We start from the raw sequence: 16,894 nt of genomic DNA on the forward strand, positions 1-16,894 counted from the left end.
TGGATCACGCCTGTGCTAAAGGTTAGGCTAATTTATCAAATGTACACACACACACAGATTTGCACAGCTATTCTAAGGACACGACATTGACATCCATTCATTTAGACAGTCTAAGCAAAACTTTATCCCTAACCTTAACCATAACCAGTTTTCTTAATCTTAACTTTAACCAAAGCCTCAGAAATGAGGGTCTGCTCCATTGAGACCAGGCTTTGGTTCCCATGACAACAACTGATCCAGGAAAAGGCAGTGTTTCTACCAGAAAAGGTCCTGGAGAGGTAACAAATGCAAGTTCCCAACTCATGAGATTATATTTCTTTTGTTGTAAGTGGCACCAAATGAGCATATATTACATTTATTGAGTTTCAATTTAGATCCCTTTCTCTGCTCTGTTGATATCTGTTACTCTTAACTTAAAGCAGAACACATCCTCCACCCTTGGCTTCCACATAGTTTGGATCTAGATCATTGGGCAGCTTGCCGCTCTCTCCCCAGATATTCAGCTCTCCAAACACACCAGTCTCAATCATCTCCTCTTGCCAGGGGATTGGGATGTTACCTGAAGCAAAGTCATTGTAGAACTCAGTATCCTTGTTGTCTATGACCACGCCCTTGATTGAGCTGAAGACTCCTACATCGTCGATGTCTTTGGCGTAGACCATCTTGGGATCGGGGACAAATGGTGGAGGTAGCATGCCTTTAGAAGAAAGACAGAGAACATACATCAGCTGGGGTCTGGTGAACATTGTTTAGTTGTGTTTTAAAAGGCTTGGAAACCCTTGGAAACTATTATGTAAACACTAAAAATGGACATAGTCTACTGGTTGCATACTGGTTGCGTAAATTCACATACCACTTTTCTTCTATTTCCCTCTAAATGGGAATACAATTGACAAAATCAACATTGTTTTCTATTGAAGAAGAGCTGAAACTAGTGATTGAGACCATTAACTCGTCAGGAAAATTATAAATGAAGTGAGACGTATTCTCATTTTCCCATAGACTTCCATTTCTTTTTGCAACCAGTAGAGTTGCCTCTGATGGGAATTCTGTATATTTGTACTCACTGGTTAGCTTCAGCTGGCAAACCATCCACTTTTATAAACCAATTACAGTGAAAAGATTTGCATTATCAACATATTTTTGTTTGAGAGTGGTTGTGTAAATAGCACCCACCTGCTTCAAGGCGACCCCAGTTAATCTCACTGAAAAAGGGCTGATTCTTGAGCTCTGTGCACTCATTATTTTTGAACCCAAGACGTTTGGCTGGGTCCTTATGCAACAGGCCTTCACAAATATCCTTGCATTTGTTGCTGAATTTATCTGTGTACGAGGCTGGATCATTGGTAATCCTGCGAGCGACCTCTTCATTCTCAACCTGAAGAGAGTAAATTGTTTTTTTGTATTTATCAGTTCACAATGAGATTCAGCAAAAAGGAAAACAAAAATGAATCTCTTCACTCAAGTACCTTCTCTCCTCTCACTCTAAAGGGCCCTTTGGCAGCAATCATCTCATACAGGGTGACTCCCAGCGTAAAATAGTCCACAGAGTAGTCGTACTCCTTCTTCTGGAGCAGCTCCGGCGCCATGAAACCTATATTTATCAACAATATGATTTCAAATAGCTTAGAAAAAAAACATTGTGGTACAATTCCTCTGTACTTGGCCAGTTTTGTTTAACTTTTATTCACATCCAGTATTTAAAATATTGAGTTTGTTCTCTTACCTGGAGTCCCAGCATATCCAGTTGTTTTGTCTTTTCCTGGTGGGAGTTCAACAGCCAGACCCAAATCTGACAGACGGACGTGTCCTGCAGATGAAACAACTTTAAGTACCACCTCAGAAAGTCAACAAACTATTCACTTTAAACCACTTTGGACAAGGAGGTCACCAAGATCATTAATTCTGTAAGCCAACAAGTATAAGTAAGTAACAAGTCATATGGGTGAGGACCAAGGGCAATAGAATGGGACCACAGGCAGGAATTAGTGTAGTCTTCTGGTTTGAAAGGTGAATCCTAGGAAGTAGGATGGAAGTAGCAGTTAGCCACTTGGAGGCGTCTCTGCTGGTTGCAAAAATAACTCAATTTGGAAGTCTATGGGTGAATGAGCCTCCTGTGCAAACATCCTATTAACTAGTTATCTTCTATGTCACATGGGTGAGGACAAACAGTGATGAAATAGGACTGTGACAATGATGTGGGGCTGTAATATCAGTATGTCCTCGGTGACCGTGACTCACCTGCATCATCCAGCAGTACGTTCTCTGGTTTCAAGTCTCTGTAGATGATTCTGTGCTGGTGAAGATGCTCCACCCCACAGATGATCTGAGCCGTGTAGAAACATGCTCTGGTCTCATTGAAGCCGGGATTTTTCTCATCCACATTATACATATGATACCTTTGAGAAGAGGTTTGGGTGTTATTATATTTTGTGACGCTTGTGTAAAGTCAAGAAGAGTAGAGAATAGGCAAACAATACTCAGGTGAGTCTGTATATTAGCTGTGGGGCGTATCTGTCCTATATAGACTGACTAGTGGAGATAAGAGGTGCCACTACTCCCATGTTGTTAATGTACAATACAATACAATACAGTATAGCACACGGTGTCAAGGCCACTCTTCAGATCTCACTGTGACTGTGTAAAAAAGCTGGGTCTGTTGTTGACGCAGCACACCTGAGGTCTCCGCCATTCATGATGGTCATAACTAGGCAGAGGTCAGTCTTGGTCTGGAAAGCGTAAGCCAGTGTCACGATGAAGCGACTGTGAACTTTTGCAAGGATGCGCTTCTCCACGATCGCGCCCTAAAGAGAAATGATATCAAAAACAAGATTAGTCCAATAACATGAGGAAAGTAAAGCTTTTTCCAAACCTACTCTCCACCTTCACAGATGTTTCACCTAATTAAAGCTCCTCTTTATCCATGAGGTGTTAGATTTTTACTGGTATCTGACATGTCATTTCTTGATTGAAAATGTTGTTCATCATAATGTATTACCATATAAATTAAGGTAAAAGAAAAGGTGTGTCCCTCCAGGCATAGTCAGCACATTTATAGCAAAAGCATTATTGCTCACTTGAGTAAACTGAGTGTGTGTGTGCACGCGCTTCAGAGCTGCTTTGTGAGATCTACATGAGAGCTACATTCACTGAACTGTAGGCAGGGCAATCTTTCTTCCTTATGTACTGCTGTAGGTCCATTGAGGTCGCTAACACAATGCACTCTTATAACTCTTGTTTGACACTATAAATGGCCGTGGGTGTGACATTAAATGCTGCATCAGGGCTTTTACCTGGTAGCCTTTGCGTTTCTTAAGCCTCTTTTTCTCCAGTTTCTTGTTGGCATACATTTTGCCTGTCGCCTTAGCCTGGCAAGCAAACACTTCCCCAAAACCCCCTTTGCCCAGGACCCTGAAATCCGTGAACCACTCCTCATCAACATGCTGGCTTTCCAACCATTTGAACTGAACATAACGCAGGAATTGCATGCTGTTCTTGAAGCCATCTTTGGCCTTCTTTTCCAGATGTTTGAGCAGCTGCTGCTCGCTCTCTTTAAACAGCTCGCCAGGAACATTCTTGAAGTCTTCTTTAACTCGAGTGATGGCCTTCTCTTCGAGGAAGCTGCAAAAACCCTTTGAGGCCGACTCATAGTACTTGTTGACCATCTTCTGGGCCTTCTGCGTTCTGTCCTTCTCTTGGGATATGGTGTAGTCTTCGATGTCTTTCCACAGCTCTCCAGCATTTTTATGGGTTGCATCGCTCTCCAGAAACTGCTGGAAGAGGCGCTTGCCGATGGGTTGTTTGACACACATGCTGTCAAAGTCCGAGTCTACACTCGTCTTCATGTGTTCACAATCTCTGATGTGTGGGAGTTTCAGCCTGGCGCGCATCTTCTTGTCACGCATGGCGACTGCTGCAGCTCCATCCACGCTGCCACGGGCGGACACGTAGGCAGAGTTTGCCACTACCGTCTCCAAACCACCAATATCCATGGCTGCATCAAGAAAAAGAAAAGTTAATGAGAGTGCTAAAAAAAGGCTAGATGGATTTCACTTAAAGCCACTATTGTAATTTTGGGTCTTATCATATCATTACTATTCTAAATTACTCTTTTTCTATCTTATTTAAAAAAAAGTATATTTTATTTATATTTAGCTGCTGACCTGTATCATCTATATTGCATATTATTATAATGTTATTATGTATTTATTGACATTGACTTTCTATCTGTTTACGTATGGGCTCAGTGCTGCTCTATATTTGGTGAAGCACCAATATTGACAATGGAGAGAGAATTATGTTGTGCTATGTTGCACCCTGCTGTTCAAAAGTCAAAAGTCACTTTTAAATAAAACTCACGATAGCTCAAGGACACATAGACGAGCAGAGCCATAAATATGTATTTATTTTATGTCTGAGGGTACAGACAAGACATAAAATTAGTCTTGGCTGCTCTTGCATGTGCACACGCTCACATAAGGGAAGGAATTTAAGGAGCAGCACAAACAGGAGGCAGAGTACAGCTCACACTGTACGGCCCCAAATTATTTTCACTTCCTTAACCTGGTTTCCTTCTGCAGATTATGTCCCTGATGGCAGTTTAAAAAGTGAAGTTTAAAAAAAGTAGAAACTATTTGTCAACACCCAAGATAGTGTGTCAAGTCTCTTTTGGTGTATCTTACATTTGGTCTGTCTCAACCTTGTATATGTACTGAGGGCTGAAAGTGACACTGTTTGAAGGCGCTTTCCTGAGTCTGCATAATCCAATTAACACTGACTCTTGACACCAGACCTTTACATAGCCTATATGCATGTGTGACCTAGTTGTTAGTAAACCTTTTTAAACCTGTTAACTTAAATAACATTGATCATGTCATGTATAAAAACGTATTCCTCGGCCTTCTTAGACCATACAATATTCGGGACAAATAGCCTTTATCTAATATGATCAAAAGAGAAAATTAGGCAAAACTGAGATTAGTTTTGAAGTTAGTTAATTAATTAGTTTAACCCATCTTTGTGTAAAACCCGAGCAGATCTTGATTGAAGGAATGTATGACATTGAAAAAAATCAAGAACAACAATAATATTGGCAATCTATATAGCACTATATTCTATTGAAAAAGACTAGTCTGACAACGACAAAACACTCACCCTACTTTCTCGCTGTTGCAGGGAGTCGAATGAAGACTTAAATGAAATCAATCAATTCCAGCATGCATTAGCTTCTGTCTCCTCTCCTTTGCCCCCCTTTTCTGCCTTTAGCCAGAACAAAACGAAATCATCTCTGTCGTCTCAGGACCGGGAAAAGACGTGTTGAAAAGGTTGGGGCAGTGAGTGGGTTTTACTCTGCATCAGAAATCCTACTCAGTGGTTCATTAGCTGGTGAGGATTTGGCAGAAGGTATTAGTGTAACTAATAGTAGCAGCAGTGATTACTGATGAGGAGTCCTGTTCAAATTTAATAATAAGCAAACTAGTTCATGCCTGGTTTCACAATTTGCACATTTCAGGACAAAAATGTTGAACTTGACTCTTTAATTAATACTTTTCCCCATTAAGTTGATATGTTTCGAGCCGAAATAACACAGCCAAGTACAATAACCTAGATTTTTGACTGGCGCACAGTTTGTCTGACAGTATGGCTGCACATCAAAAGTGGATTATCTCCTTCTTGTCCAAGTGCACAACACTGCAGCACAAGGATGAACACGATCTTTGAACTATTATAATAAGCTTATCTGCAAGAGAAAATAGATTACATTACACTAAGAAGGAATGCTGCATGTGAACCCACAATTTGAATAAGAAAATTATTATCATTTTTAAATGACTGAGCAAATGAGAAAAAAATCTGCAGGAAGGTGAGAGGATTTAGTGTGAGCTTGAGGAAAGCGAGAAGAAGGATTTAGATCATGCAGCTCAGCTGGATGGAAACGGTGTCAAACAGCATGGAGACTACATCAGAGCAACATGAAATAAATGTTGTCATTTGAGGTCGTGAACAAGTCACTGGTGGAATAAACATTCACTTTCAGAATAAGTGGGGGGAAAAAAACGACATGCACAGAAGCACGTGCAGGCTGTTTGTCACACTGTGGTTTGCAGACTAAGACATACTGAGCAGGAAGTCATCAGCAGTATTTTGCATTTCCTTTGGCTCAGTTAATGGTTTCAGTTTGATGTACTCTTAATTTTGGCTTCAAATTAAATTAGAACATTAAAAACCCCAAAGTTTGTTTTTCTTCCAGACATTTTACATTACAAATTAATGGTAGTGGAGGTGACATTATTTGCAGTTATCTTCACTGATCATGTTGTCGCGTAAAATTAAAAAGAAAAGCAAGAAACGGATGCTAAAGTGTGGTTATTTGGCAAATTTGGATCTTTGCACATTTAAATCTTGAGAGATATTGCCCAAAGAAATATAAAATACTGCAAAAATGTCAAAGTTTTTGGAAGTTACAGAAGGAAATATTGTCATGACTGAGGAATCTGCTGAAAAAGGTTACACGTCACAAACTAATCGACTGAGTTTCAATTAAATTTTAAATTTTTTATGTTGCTGTGGTGCCACCATCAGAAACTATCATGTAAAGTAACAGATGTTTGTGCAGACTGAATTTGCCAGGAAAATATACAGATCAAGATGACTGTGATTATTTGTTTATTTAAAACTGTATCTTGAGCCAGAACATTGAATGTAGTAATTTTTTCAGCCATGTATAACCCCATTTCCTGTCGGGTTAGGTGCGTCAGGGTGCGGTTCTTCACAATACCCTGAGCATAAATCCTACTTAAAGACGAGAGAGGTGACGCAGATTTTACTTTGTAGTCTAATCCAGCTCAGTGACGAAGTCTAAACCCACCCACCCAGACAGCGAGATTAGCCCTCAGCTCAAAGACACTGATACTGGCAGATCTAACCACTGTCCTATCACCAGACAAGTCAAAGGTGAGATAGCATTATGACACATGAAGGGCCTGCAAAGACCTGGACGTCAAACATACAAACATTGACTTCACACTCACTGGACTGCAACAACTGAATCATCCTCATGTGGCTTCACTAAATAATGACTTGATGTTTTACAATGTGGTTTTAAGCCAAGTAGATATTTAATAAAAATCCCTCTACAAATGCGAACACTCTGGCGTTGTCAGGTTGTTGAGCTGCTGCTGATCCTCAAGCAGCTGAGCTGTGACTGCTCTTCACATGATTAAACAGAGATGTGGTTAAAAACAGCACAGGAAGTGCTCCCGACCTCAGACAATAATCTCTAATTTAGAGCAATGGTGCAGCCCTATGGAACCAGTATTTACCCGAGCTCACTTCAACAAGGAGCATTTCATGTAAATACTGAGGAATAAAGAAATATAAGCTCATGTTCAGTTCAAGTGTTAGTTTTTAAGTGATAGTTCAGGGTTGTTGTTTTTTGTGCGATTGTATGAGATCCTGATCGCACCGACTGTTCTGTGTGTGCCACTATAGACGAGAACCACCCAGAGACAACAAAAGGAAAAACTGAGAATTGATTTTAGCCACGTAACAAAAGGTTCATCTAATATAATCTACACCCACTTAAGTTAACAATGTCTTAATAATTTTCTGCTGCACCTCCACACGAAGAAAAAATTAATTTTACACCACAGTTAATATCGTTAATACATTATTAATCCACTGCCGTCTCTGTCATTGAGTTAAAATGTGTAATTCTGTGGCTGTGTTCTGAATCACCTAATTCACCAGAACTCACCACACGAGGGAGCAGTAGACCTGCAGCACCTGTGTCAAGATAAGAACTTTAATTTCCTCAGTAGACTTTGGTGTGGCAGAGTGAGCAGTTACAGCCAAAAACAGCTGTCTAATAGTGAGATAAAGTGATATTCAGAGTTTACTGTGTGTCAGTCTTGTGCACTCTGTTCTTTTTTGTAGAAAGCCTATTACTTTTTTTAAAAGCCAGCCCATCACACATTATATGTATTACAGATTACAGTTTAACTACTGTTAATAAGTTATTGTAGTTTAGGTATTGGTGTGAAGTGACACACATTGTTAGGAATGTGGCTGCTGTAGCCCAGTTTGTTATTGTTGTTTTTTTTTAAATATAAACTTTATTGATAAAGAAAAGTAAACACAAGAGCAGATCTCTACCTTGTATATCACAGCTACCGTTACAGTAATGAATGACTGGAAAAAAAATTCAAAATAAAAAACAACAAAGGCATACAAAAAGATAAAGACAAAACATAGGTGATGTGAACAGAAATAATAAAAAAAAATGTGGACATAAAAGAGATTTACAGTTTATTCCCCTCTTCTTTGAGTTGATAAACTTTTTATTTATATTTTTTAAAACTCGTGTAGAGAGGCAGTGAAGTAAGGAGAAACCTTTGTCACCATAAATGTACCACACAAGATCAACTTGAAATTCTTTTCATTATACTTAAAATGTGTTATTACATTTTTTTCTTGATCTGTCAGATGAGACCAAACATAATTTAAATATGCACAATAGAAGAATAAATGTGTAAGAGATTCTGGTTCCAAGTTACAAACATCTATATCTACATTTGTTTTCCATGGCTAGGAATTTAGAGAAGGGTACATTAGTCAAGTACTGTATATACAGTGTTGTAATGTAATAAAGTACAAATACTTTGTTACTGTACTGTGCAACATTCATGTATTTGTACATTACTTTGTTATTTTTATTTCTAGCAACTTTTACTTTTGCTGCACTACAGTTCCTAGATAAATTGTGTATTATTTATACTACATTTCCTCTAACTATCTTTTTACTCGTTACTACCAAATAAAGTCAGACGAAGACGAGTTGGTAATGGTCTGTATTTATATAGAGCTTCTCTAGTCTTGATGATGATGAGCTGCTTTACACTAGCTTCATCATCCAGCTTCATCCATCTTTCATACCCAGCAGAGCCAGGAATTGAACCCACAACCTTCCAAGACAACTCGCCCTACCACTGAGCTACCATGGCTCAATCCTGACTTCTCACTTTTTTAAGACTTTTACTTACTTATATAAGTATACTTTAAATCAGAAAACTACTATTGATACTTAAGTACAGTAAATGACATATACTTCAAGATATACTTGTACTTTTACTCAAGTGTCCCTTTTAAGTACTTTAAACAAGATTGAGAATAAAATGTGTAGGATTTTAATGTGTAATATTTTAATTGTGTTATTTATACAAAATCTGCGTGGTAAAAGTCATACCTTTGCAACAATATCATCAAAACTGTTCCAGAAAGCCTGTTGCACAGCGGAAGCCCAGTGGAGAAACATGGAGACTCCCTCTTACATACTGTATCTGCTGATGTACAAGCAGAACTGGATGGGCTGCATCAAAATGGCCGCCGGTTCACTATCATGTTCACTATCCTCTATCCATTCATCGAGATTTGCCTGACGGTCAGATTTAAAGAACCGCGTTCATTGGGTGAAAATACAAGTGTCACACGTACTGCGGGGTGCCAGCCCCGGGATGAGGCGTTTAGGGAACAAGTAAAGTGTCGGCTATGTCAAACACACCTCTTAAAAAAAATAACATCTCAATGTTCTTACAGTTACACAGTGTAAAATGTTGTATTTATATGACAGAGTCAGTTACTGCAGCATATTTATTTTTAAGTACTGTCATTTATTACACCCGTTATTATTTTAAGTTTGTTATTTAAGGGTTTTCTTGCTACATTTAAGGGCAAATTTTCCTGTGTTTCACATGCTGATGGGAGTTTCTTTTATTTGCCTCGTTTCAGAAATAAACGGAGACTGCCTGAATTCTTCACAACGCAGACCGCAACATTACACCGGTTATACTTACACATATTTTATCTGACACAAATCAATTGTGATAGATTGTTGAAAATATATACAGTATATCCATCAATGGCGTGCATATATGATATACTGTATGTATAAATATATATACTGTATGTGTATACATATATACAAATGTATAATATTTCTACCGATATCTCTTTTGCATTTTTTGTCCTAATTTGCCCAAAGTCAGCACTGCACACACTGATTCCCTTAGTCAGACACCCTACAGTAGGGACATAAACAGTGTTGCTCAAAATAACGTACGTACATATACCATTTTTACTATGGATATTTCATATATAAGATAAAAAAAATCAGTGTAGGGACAGACAGTATATGCAATATGTCAGGGGATGGTCTCAAACTCATGGCCTGTGGGCCATTTGTGACCCCTCCAATCATTTTCATGTGGCCCGTTACTTAAAATCAAGTTATAATGTGTTATTGCTTGTTATTTATTTATTTACATTTAAAGTTTGCACAATATATTTGTTTTTTGTTGTGAACTAGCCTATATATCATTTCCGTATCAAAACAAACACTTTATTTTGAAACCTTATATAGAATATATATTGATATCTATATAAGTGCTCCTATTTTCATGATCAATTAATCGAATGTTTGGTCCAGAAAATGTCAGAAAATGTTTAACAATAATTCCCAAACCTAGAAATGATGATGTTCCCAAATGTGCTGTTTTGTCCTCAAACCAAAATGATTCACTTGTAATGATTTATTTGTCAAATGGAGCAAAGAAAAAAGAAAACGTTCACATTTAAGAAGCTAGAAAATCAGAAAACGCTATTGATTATAAAAAAAGCATTATTTTGGATCCTACATTTACCAAAAAAAGTTTGAGAGTCACTGCATTAAACTATATTATGATTATCCATGATTCCAGTTTACCTCAGTGCAGTATATGAACAAATGAAGTCATCAGTCAAGTATTTATTGTATCATTACCCCTTTGAAGAAAACAAAGACAATATTTAGGTTCCTAAAAAATCCGTCTCTTTTAGGAGAGCTTAAGATGACTATTATTGTGCTGTTTTATTGTGCAACTATATATCATTTAAAACAAACTTTTATTGTGAAATATTATCACGAATATAATTTTTGCCAAAAAAAATTATGATGATTTCATGTCACCAACCTGTATGGAAATGTCGATCTTTCCCCTAAAAAAACGTTAGGCTAGTTTGAGACCCCTGATGGTTGTCAATGTTTGTATGTGGTACGGATTGGAGCTCGGGATTACGAGTTTCTGAGGAGCCCGTAAAGTGGTCTCATGTCAACCCACGGTGTGTGTGTGTTGCTATTGTGTCGCGCGTGAACAGTAGAGAAATGGGAGGAGGAGAAGGTCGCACTAAGTCACAGCTCGGCGTGATCTCCACACCTATCATCCTCGGTCGTGATGGACTTCTTGCTGAGCGGAGTGGCGGCCTGCGGGGCGTGTGTGTTCACCAACCCGCTGGAGGTGGTCAAGACGCGCATGCAGCTGCAGGGAGAGCTCAAGAGCCGCGGAACCTATCAGGTTCACTACCGCAACGTTTTCCACGCGTTCTACACCATCGGTAAAGTGGACGGACTGGTCGGCTTACAGAAAGGACTGGTGCCCGGGCTATTGTACCAGTTTTTCATGAATGGAATCAGATTGGGCTCGTACGCCGTCATCGAATCTTCTGGATACATCCACACCGACGGAAGAGTCAGCGCGGTCAAAACCACGATAGCCGGTGCTGTGGCTGGAGTGGCCGGAGCAGTGACGGGCAGCCCCATGTACCTGGTCAGTACTGACGATTCCATGACATACAGTTACAACTTGTGGCATCTGACAGAGGTGGAAGAGTGCTGAAATATTCTAAAAGTACCATTTTTTGATAACATTATACTTAAGTACAAGTAAAAGTACTGGTCTATAAATGTACTCAAGTGAAAGTTGAAAAAAGTAGCTTGTTAAACGTTTACTGGGAGTAAAACTTACCTTTTAACAAGGGTTAGAGGGGAGAGAGACACAGCCACCACTGACAAATCTCACATTAATTGTTTTTAATTAAAGGCTAACCTTTACAGATGAGAGTGCTGACAAAATAAAATATGTACACGCATAATGTATTAGTGAAAATGGGTCAAAGGTCACAACTGCTTTAACTTTCTCGCTCACTCAGAAACCTTAATTAGCACCATTCACCTGTCCTCATATCACTCACTTGTCCTCATATCATTCCTCTGTCCTCATATCACTCACTTGTCCTCATATCATTCCTCTGTCCTCATATCACTCACTTGTCCTCATATCATTCCTCTGTCCTCATATTACTCACTTGTCCTCATCATTCACCTGTCCTCATCATTCACTGCCAAAGTTTTCCATTGCGTGATTTTTATTAATTTTTTGTAAATTCAGGCCAACATTTTCTTTAACTCAGTAACGGATGTGGGTATCCGTTACTGGTATTTCAGACATTCTTCTATCAAAAAAAAATCAAAACATAGGTTTTTCATTGAATTCACTTTACTAAATTGTAACTATCAATAGTTCCACTTCAAATGTCTTGTTTTTGTCCACAAACCAAAATTATTCACTTTTAAAAACAGTATGTGTGTTTCAATCTCAGGGGTCATATTATGGAACAGTCTAACAGATGAATTAAAGCACAATAAAAACATAAATCAGTTTAAAAGAAAATACAAAATACACATTTTAAATAGATATAACAATGAAGAACAGCAGTTTAATCCAGGACAGTATTGGAAATGGCCGTGCTTAAAGCCAGACATATTCTTGTGTTATTCTGAGAACATAAAGAATATTATACATATATAATACATATACTGTGTAAATATTTGGTGATGGGATAAAGTAATCTATAAATTAAAATAAATTCAAATAAATTGAGTTGTGTGTAATAGGAATGGGGTCAGTACATATAAGGTTATACTGCAGCACACTTCTTTTGTCAAATGGAGCAAAGAAACCAGAAAATGTTCGTGTTTAAGAAGCTGGAAAGTCAGAAAGCTTTTTACACCGTATTCATTCAGAACAAAAAAAAACGAGTAAAACATTATTTTGGCTCCTACATTTAGTATACAAAGTTTAAGAGCCACTGCATTAAACTATATTATGATCATCCATAATTCCAGTTTGAATGAAATCCGTTCCACAGGATGCATCAGAGACCTCAGTGCACTATGTGAAAAATTGAGTCAACAAAAGAAAACTATTTATTGTGTCATTATCCCTTTGAATAAAACAAAGACAATGTTTAGGGTTAAATGAAACAAAGTTTACTCAAAACAAGTACAGAAAAAAACTCAAATCACAATACAGGACTGATATCATCCATCTCTTTGAGGAGAGCTTGAGGTGACAATTATTGTGCTGTTTCCAGTGGCGGCCCATCCATAGAGGGCGCTAGGGTGATGCCCCACCAGTCTCACATGAAGAAGAAGAAGAGAGGAATCATCTAAAATAATTAGTAAAATAATTTATTAAAACATGGAAAATTTAAATAAACAAGCCTCTTTTTAATTTGACAACAGACTTGATGTCAGTGTGTATTTGGAGAAAGGGAGGGGCTGCCAGGTCTGATCACAGGAGACACTTTCAGGCAACAGCGTAGTGGATATCTATGAATGAATTAATATATATGTAATTATTTTTGGTGTGACTCTACTTTGACAGGTGAAGACTCATCTGCAGAGTCAGTCTACCTCCACGATTGCAGTTGGACATCAATATAAACACGAGGTAACACACATTTCAGGCACTGGATGACTTGAAAGTTGAAAACTATTTTGGCTGGTATGAAAACTTTGTGGGGTAGATAACCGCTGCTGTATGTCCGGTTAGAACATAATATTGTCCATTTGAGCAATAACCAGTCCAACTTGTCTTTAACATGTTTACTTCGAACATGTGTGGTTTCTGCAAATACAAATACGGACAGAAAATAAATCAAATAAGACATGCAGGTGTCTCTTCTGTGCTATGCAAATTAGCTGAGGTTATAATATAAAGTAAGTTCAAAATATGACAATTAGCATCATTCATAACACACACAAACAACCTATGATCACAAATAAGTATTTATATTAAGACACTTACTTGGTAATGCACGCACACATAGTGATTAACAATTGAGAGGGAGAACTTTTTCTTAACAAAAGTCTTTCCCCTACAGTAAAAATCACTTAAGTAAATGAATTGTGGTGAATTTCTGTTATTAGGATAACCATGAATATGTACATTTGTTCATGCTTTACAGGAGTTACTTGAATATGCTTTATGGTTTCAGTCATTCTAGAACCTCAAGTGTTTTACCAGTCTTCTTAAAGCTTGCAGATACAAACCAAACCTTGGAAAACTACCTCATGTGTTTCGTCTCTTCCTCCTCTCCAGGGATTGATCCACGCTCTGGCTGGTATATACAGGAAGCACGGCATTCTGGGGCTGTGGAGAGGCTCCAGTGCTGCTGTACCAAGGGTCAGTGTGGGTTCATCTGCTCAGCTCTGCACCTTCTCCTCCTCCAAAGAGCTCGTGAACGACCTACAGGTTAGAATCTCGTCTTTCTTTTTTGAAAGCCGTCTAAATTCAGTGGTGACTGAAAACGGAGGAGTGCTGCCATGGGTGCGAGTCTTTCGTATGAGCGCGCTGTCCAAGAATAAACATGACGGCTTACACAGTACTATATGTCCAGTGCAAGAATGACCCAACATAAGCAGGTTTCAGCTTTTGAATGTTAAGATTTCCTGCTTTCGTCTCAACAGAATATCTTTGGTTATTGAACCGTTAGGTACAAGTGGGTATGTTTTACAAGTCACTTTTGAAAAGCTATCTTTTCAGATATTGCACTTAAGACGGGCTTAAAGTCCCTCTATGTATTGACAAGTCCCTAAACTCAGAGATGGAGGCTTGTGAAACAGCGAACAGTAGTTGGTATGTGTGCAGATTACAAAAGCAGCGACTGTGACCAAGTTCCAGGCGGTCCAGACGAATAGAAATTCGACACCTTTCATTGGCCTCCCCCCCTGCATGAAAACATGAGGATTATGTAACTGATGTACCAGTCCACTGGGAGCAAGAGGCTGGTGCTGATCCAGCTTCAAGTGTAAAGGGGAGTACTTTCTAATTTCGTCTGCTCAAAGTATGCAATAGTTTGAGTCGCTGTTTGGGTGTAAAATCCTCAAGGAAACTCAAGGGCACTTGCTTGTAAACAGTCAAATGCCTTTATAGCACAGCATGGTCCATGAGGATATAAAAACAAACCCTCTGATGCCCTCCTGTCTCCTGACATCTGAGAGGTTGATGAGAGGAGGTGGAGTCCCAACTGCTTCCTGACTGAGCTTCAAACCAAAGTATAACATGTATAAACTGATGCTGGTTTGGCCTGGTTACTTTGTGCTTCTTCTGTGTGAAATAGGCATTAAAATAATAGTCCAGGTTTTAGTGTCTGCTCTTGTTTAAGTCTACAATATCTTAAGAATACGTTTGCCAATTTGTCTCATTGCTCGACGGCCCTTTTTCAGTTTACTGCTTGTTTTGGAAAAAGAATCAGTGTTTTGACTTTGCTGGGAATCAGAAGCTGCGGGTCAAGTGTCTGCCACTTGGCAAAGGAGTTAAAAGAGTTTTTCAAAAACTGACTCCTTCTTCTGCCACTGACTGTGGTCGACCATGACCTGTGAACATGAGAAGTGGCCGCACACATGGTGGTATACCCTGATGACAACATTCTGGTCTAGTACCACTGTATTTCTCACCTGTTCTCTGTGCTTGTATTTCAGAATCGTCATAACTTTGTTCATCTGTTTTTTCTTCAGCTTTTCCCAAAGGACAGCTGGTTGGTGGCCCTGAGTGCTGGCATGATCAGCAGCGTAGTGGTGGTGCTGGTGATGACGCCTTTTGACGTCGTGAGCACGCGGCTGTACAACCAGCCCGTGTGCTCAATGGGCAAGGTGAGGAGAGAGAGCAAATATAATACATAGAGTATAATAATACATAGAATATAATACGATGTAATACATACAGTACATTAACAGAGGAGTCGACAGCACTGACTGTGTCAGACAGAGTGTGTGGTGCAGTCATGCAGGAAGTACTGCACAAATCTTTTTAATTAACTGATTCTCATGATTCAGTTACACTGAAAACTGCTGCTTTACAAGTCACTAGTCACTGGTTTGTGTGTGTGTGTGTGTCGCGTATAAAACAAAGTCACGGCAGTTTCATGCAGCCATGCCGTGATGACCCCGCCCACTTTGAGGAGCGACTGTATTCTCCTATATTGTAATTGAAAACTGTGTAGAGCCGTGCCATGACCATGTAGTAGAAAAGCGGCTTTTGAAATCAAATCAAAATGTGTATGTCATCCCTGTTTCGTTCCCGTGTCAAAGCTTCAAGTTGCATTTTCGGGGGAATGTAGTCACCAGGGTTCAACAAGAAAGACAAATACTAATTAAACTGACCAGATCTAAGCTGATTATTATTGTCTCATCTTTCAGGGGGAGCTTTACAAAGGATTTGCTGAATGCTTTTCCAAGACGCTGAGGAAGGAAGGCTTGACCGGACTCTACAAAGGCTTGGGAGCCTCTTATTTCCGACTTGGTCCACACACTATTCTGTCTTTGTTCTTCTGGCATGAACTGCGCAAATCGTACCAGCAGGTCAGATAACACCAGGGACACTTAATTAAGCTCAGAGTGTGTATGTTTTAATGAGTTTTACTGTCATCACATCAAAGTAAAACCAGGTCCCTCTTTTAAAATGGGACAGAAACGGGGAAAAGGGAACATTTAAGATAAGAAAACACATCCGGCATTAGGAAGGAAGAGCTTTTATGATGATGAAAATATAATGACAACCTGAACAGACCTCATATATACACTATACTATACCATACAGGTAAATAGGTCAAACACGTACACTCCTGTGTTACATCACTCCAAATGACATAAGAGTCATTGTGGCCCAGTGTGATGAAATGAATGGAATGTGCCAAAAAGAAATGCCACTACTCACATGCACCAGTGTTTTATGAAGGG

General features: G+C 39.0%; 2 protein-coding genes across 3 annotated transcripts; one reads left to right on the plus strand and one right to left on the minus strand.

Annotated features, from left to right (window-relative positions):
- Positions 1-276: 276 nt before the first annotated feature.
- On the minus strand, positions 277-9,325 carry grk1b (G protein-coupled receptor kinase 1 b). Of its 2 annotated transcripts, none has more exons than XM_058626440.1 (8): positions 9,245-9,325; positions 3,294-3,994; positions 2,677-2,804; positions 2,242-2,399; positions 1,727-1,810; positions 1,470-1,594; positions 1,177-1,378; positions 277-697 (listed from the first exon to the last, which is right to left on the minus strand). In XM_058626440.1, exons 2-8 carry the CDS (start codon positions 3,990-3,992, stop codon positions 414-416), a joined length of 1,680 nt encoding a protein of 559 aa, XP_058482423.1. In that variant the 5' UTR covers positions 3,993-3,994; positions 9,245-9,325; the 3' UTR covers positions 277-413. The 2 variants fall into 2 exon arrangements, with proteins under 2 accessions (XP_058482423.1, XP_058482422.1); XM_058626439.1 differs by lacking the exon at positions 9,245-9,325 and adding an exon at positions 5,155-5,603.
- Positions 9,326-11,140: 1,815 nt separating this feature from the next.
- Positions 11,141-16,622, plus strand: slc25a35 (solute carrier family 25 member 35). The gene is made up of 5 exons (XM_058628324.1): positions 11,141-11,639; positions 13,539-13,604; positions 14,256-14,408; positions 15,674-15,808; positions 16,355-16,622. The coding sequence occupies exons 1-5, from the start codon at positions 11,268-11,270 to the stop codon at positions 16,523-16,525; spliced, it is 897 nt and encodes a 298-aa protein (XP_058484307.1). The 5' UTR covers positions 11,141-11,267; the 3' UTR covers positions 16,526-16,622.
- The last annotated feature ends 272 nt before the right edge of the window (positions 16,623-16,894 follow it).

Source organism: Solea solea, chromosome 4 (assembly GCF_958295425.1).
Source record: "Solea solea chromosome 4, fSolSol10.1, whole genome shotgun sequence".
Classification (NCBI taxonomy): Eukaryota; Metazoa; Chordata; class Actinopteri; order Pleuronectiformes; family Soleidae; genus Solea; species Solea solea.

Coding starts and splice junctions, on each gene's coding strand:
- slc25a35 (XM_058628324.1), top strand. CDS start 11,268: ATGGACTTCTTGCTGAGCGGAGTGGCGGCCTGCGGGGCGTGTGTGTTC. Junction 11,640..13,538: donor CGGGCAGCCCCATGTACCTG/GTCAGTACTGAC, acceptor CTACTTTGACAG/GTGAAGACTCATCTGCAGAG. Junction 14,409..15,673: donor AGCTCGTGAACGACCTACAG/GTTAGAATCTCG, acceptor TTTTTTCTTCAG/CTTTTCCCAAAGGACAGCTG.
- grk1b (XM_058626440.1), bottom strand. CDS start 3,992: ATGGATATTGGTGGTTTGGAGACGGTAGTGGCAAACTCTGCCTACGTG. Junction 2,805..3,293: donor AGAAACGCAAAGGCTACCAG/GTAAAAGCCCTG, acceptor ATTTCTCTTTAG/GGCGCGATCGTGGAGAAGCG. Junction 2,400..2,676: donor ATGAATGGCGGAGACCTCAG/GTGTGCTGCGTC, acceptor CTCTTCTCAAAG/GTATCATATGTATAATGTGG.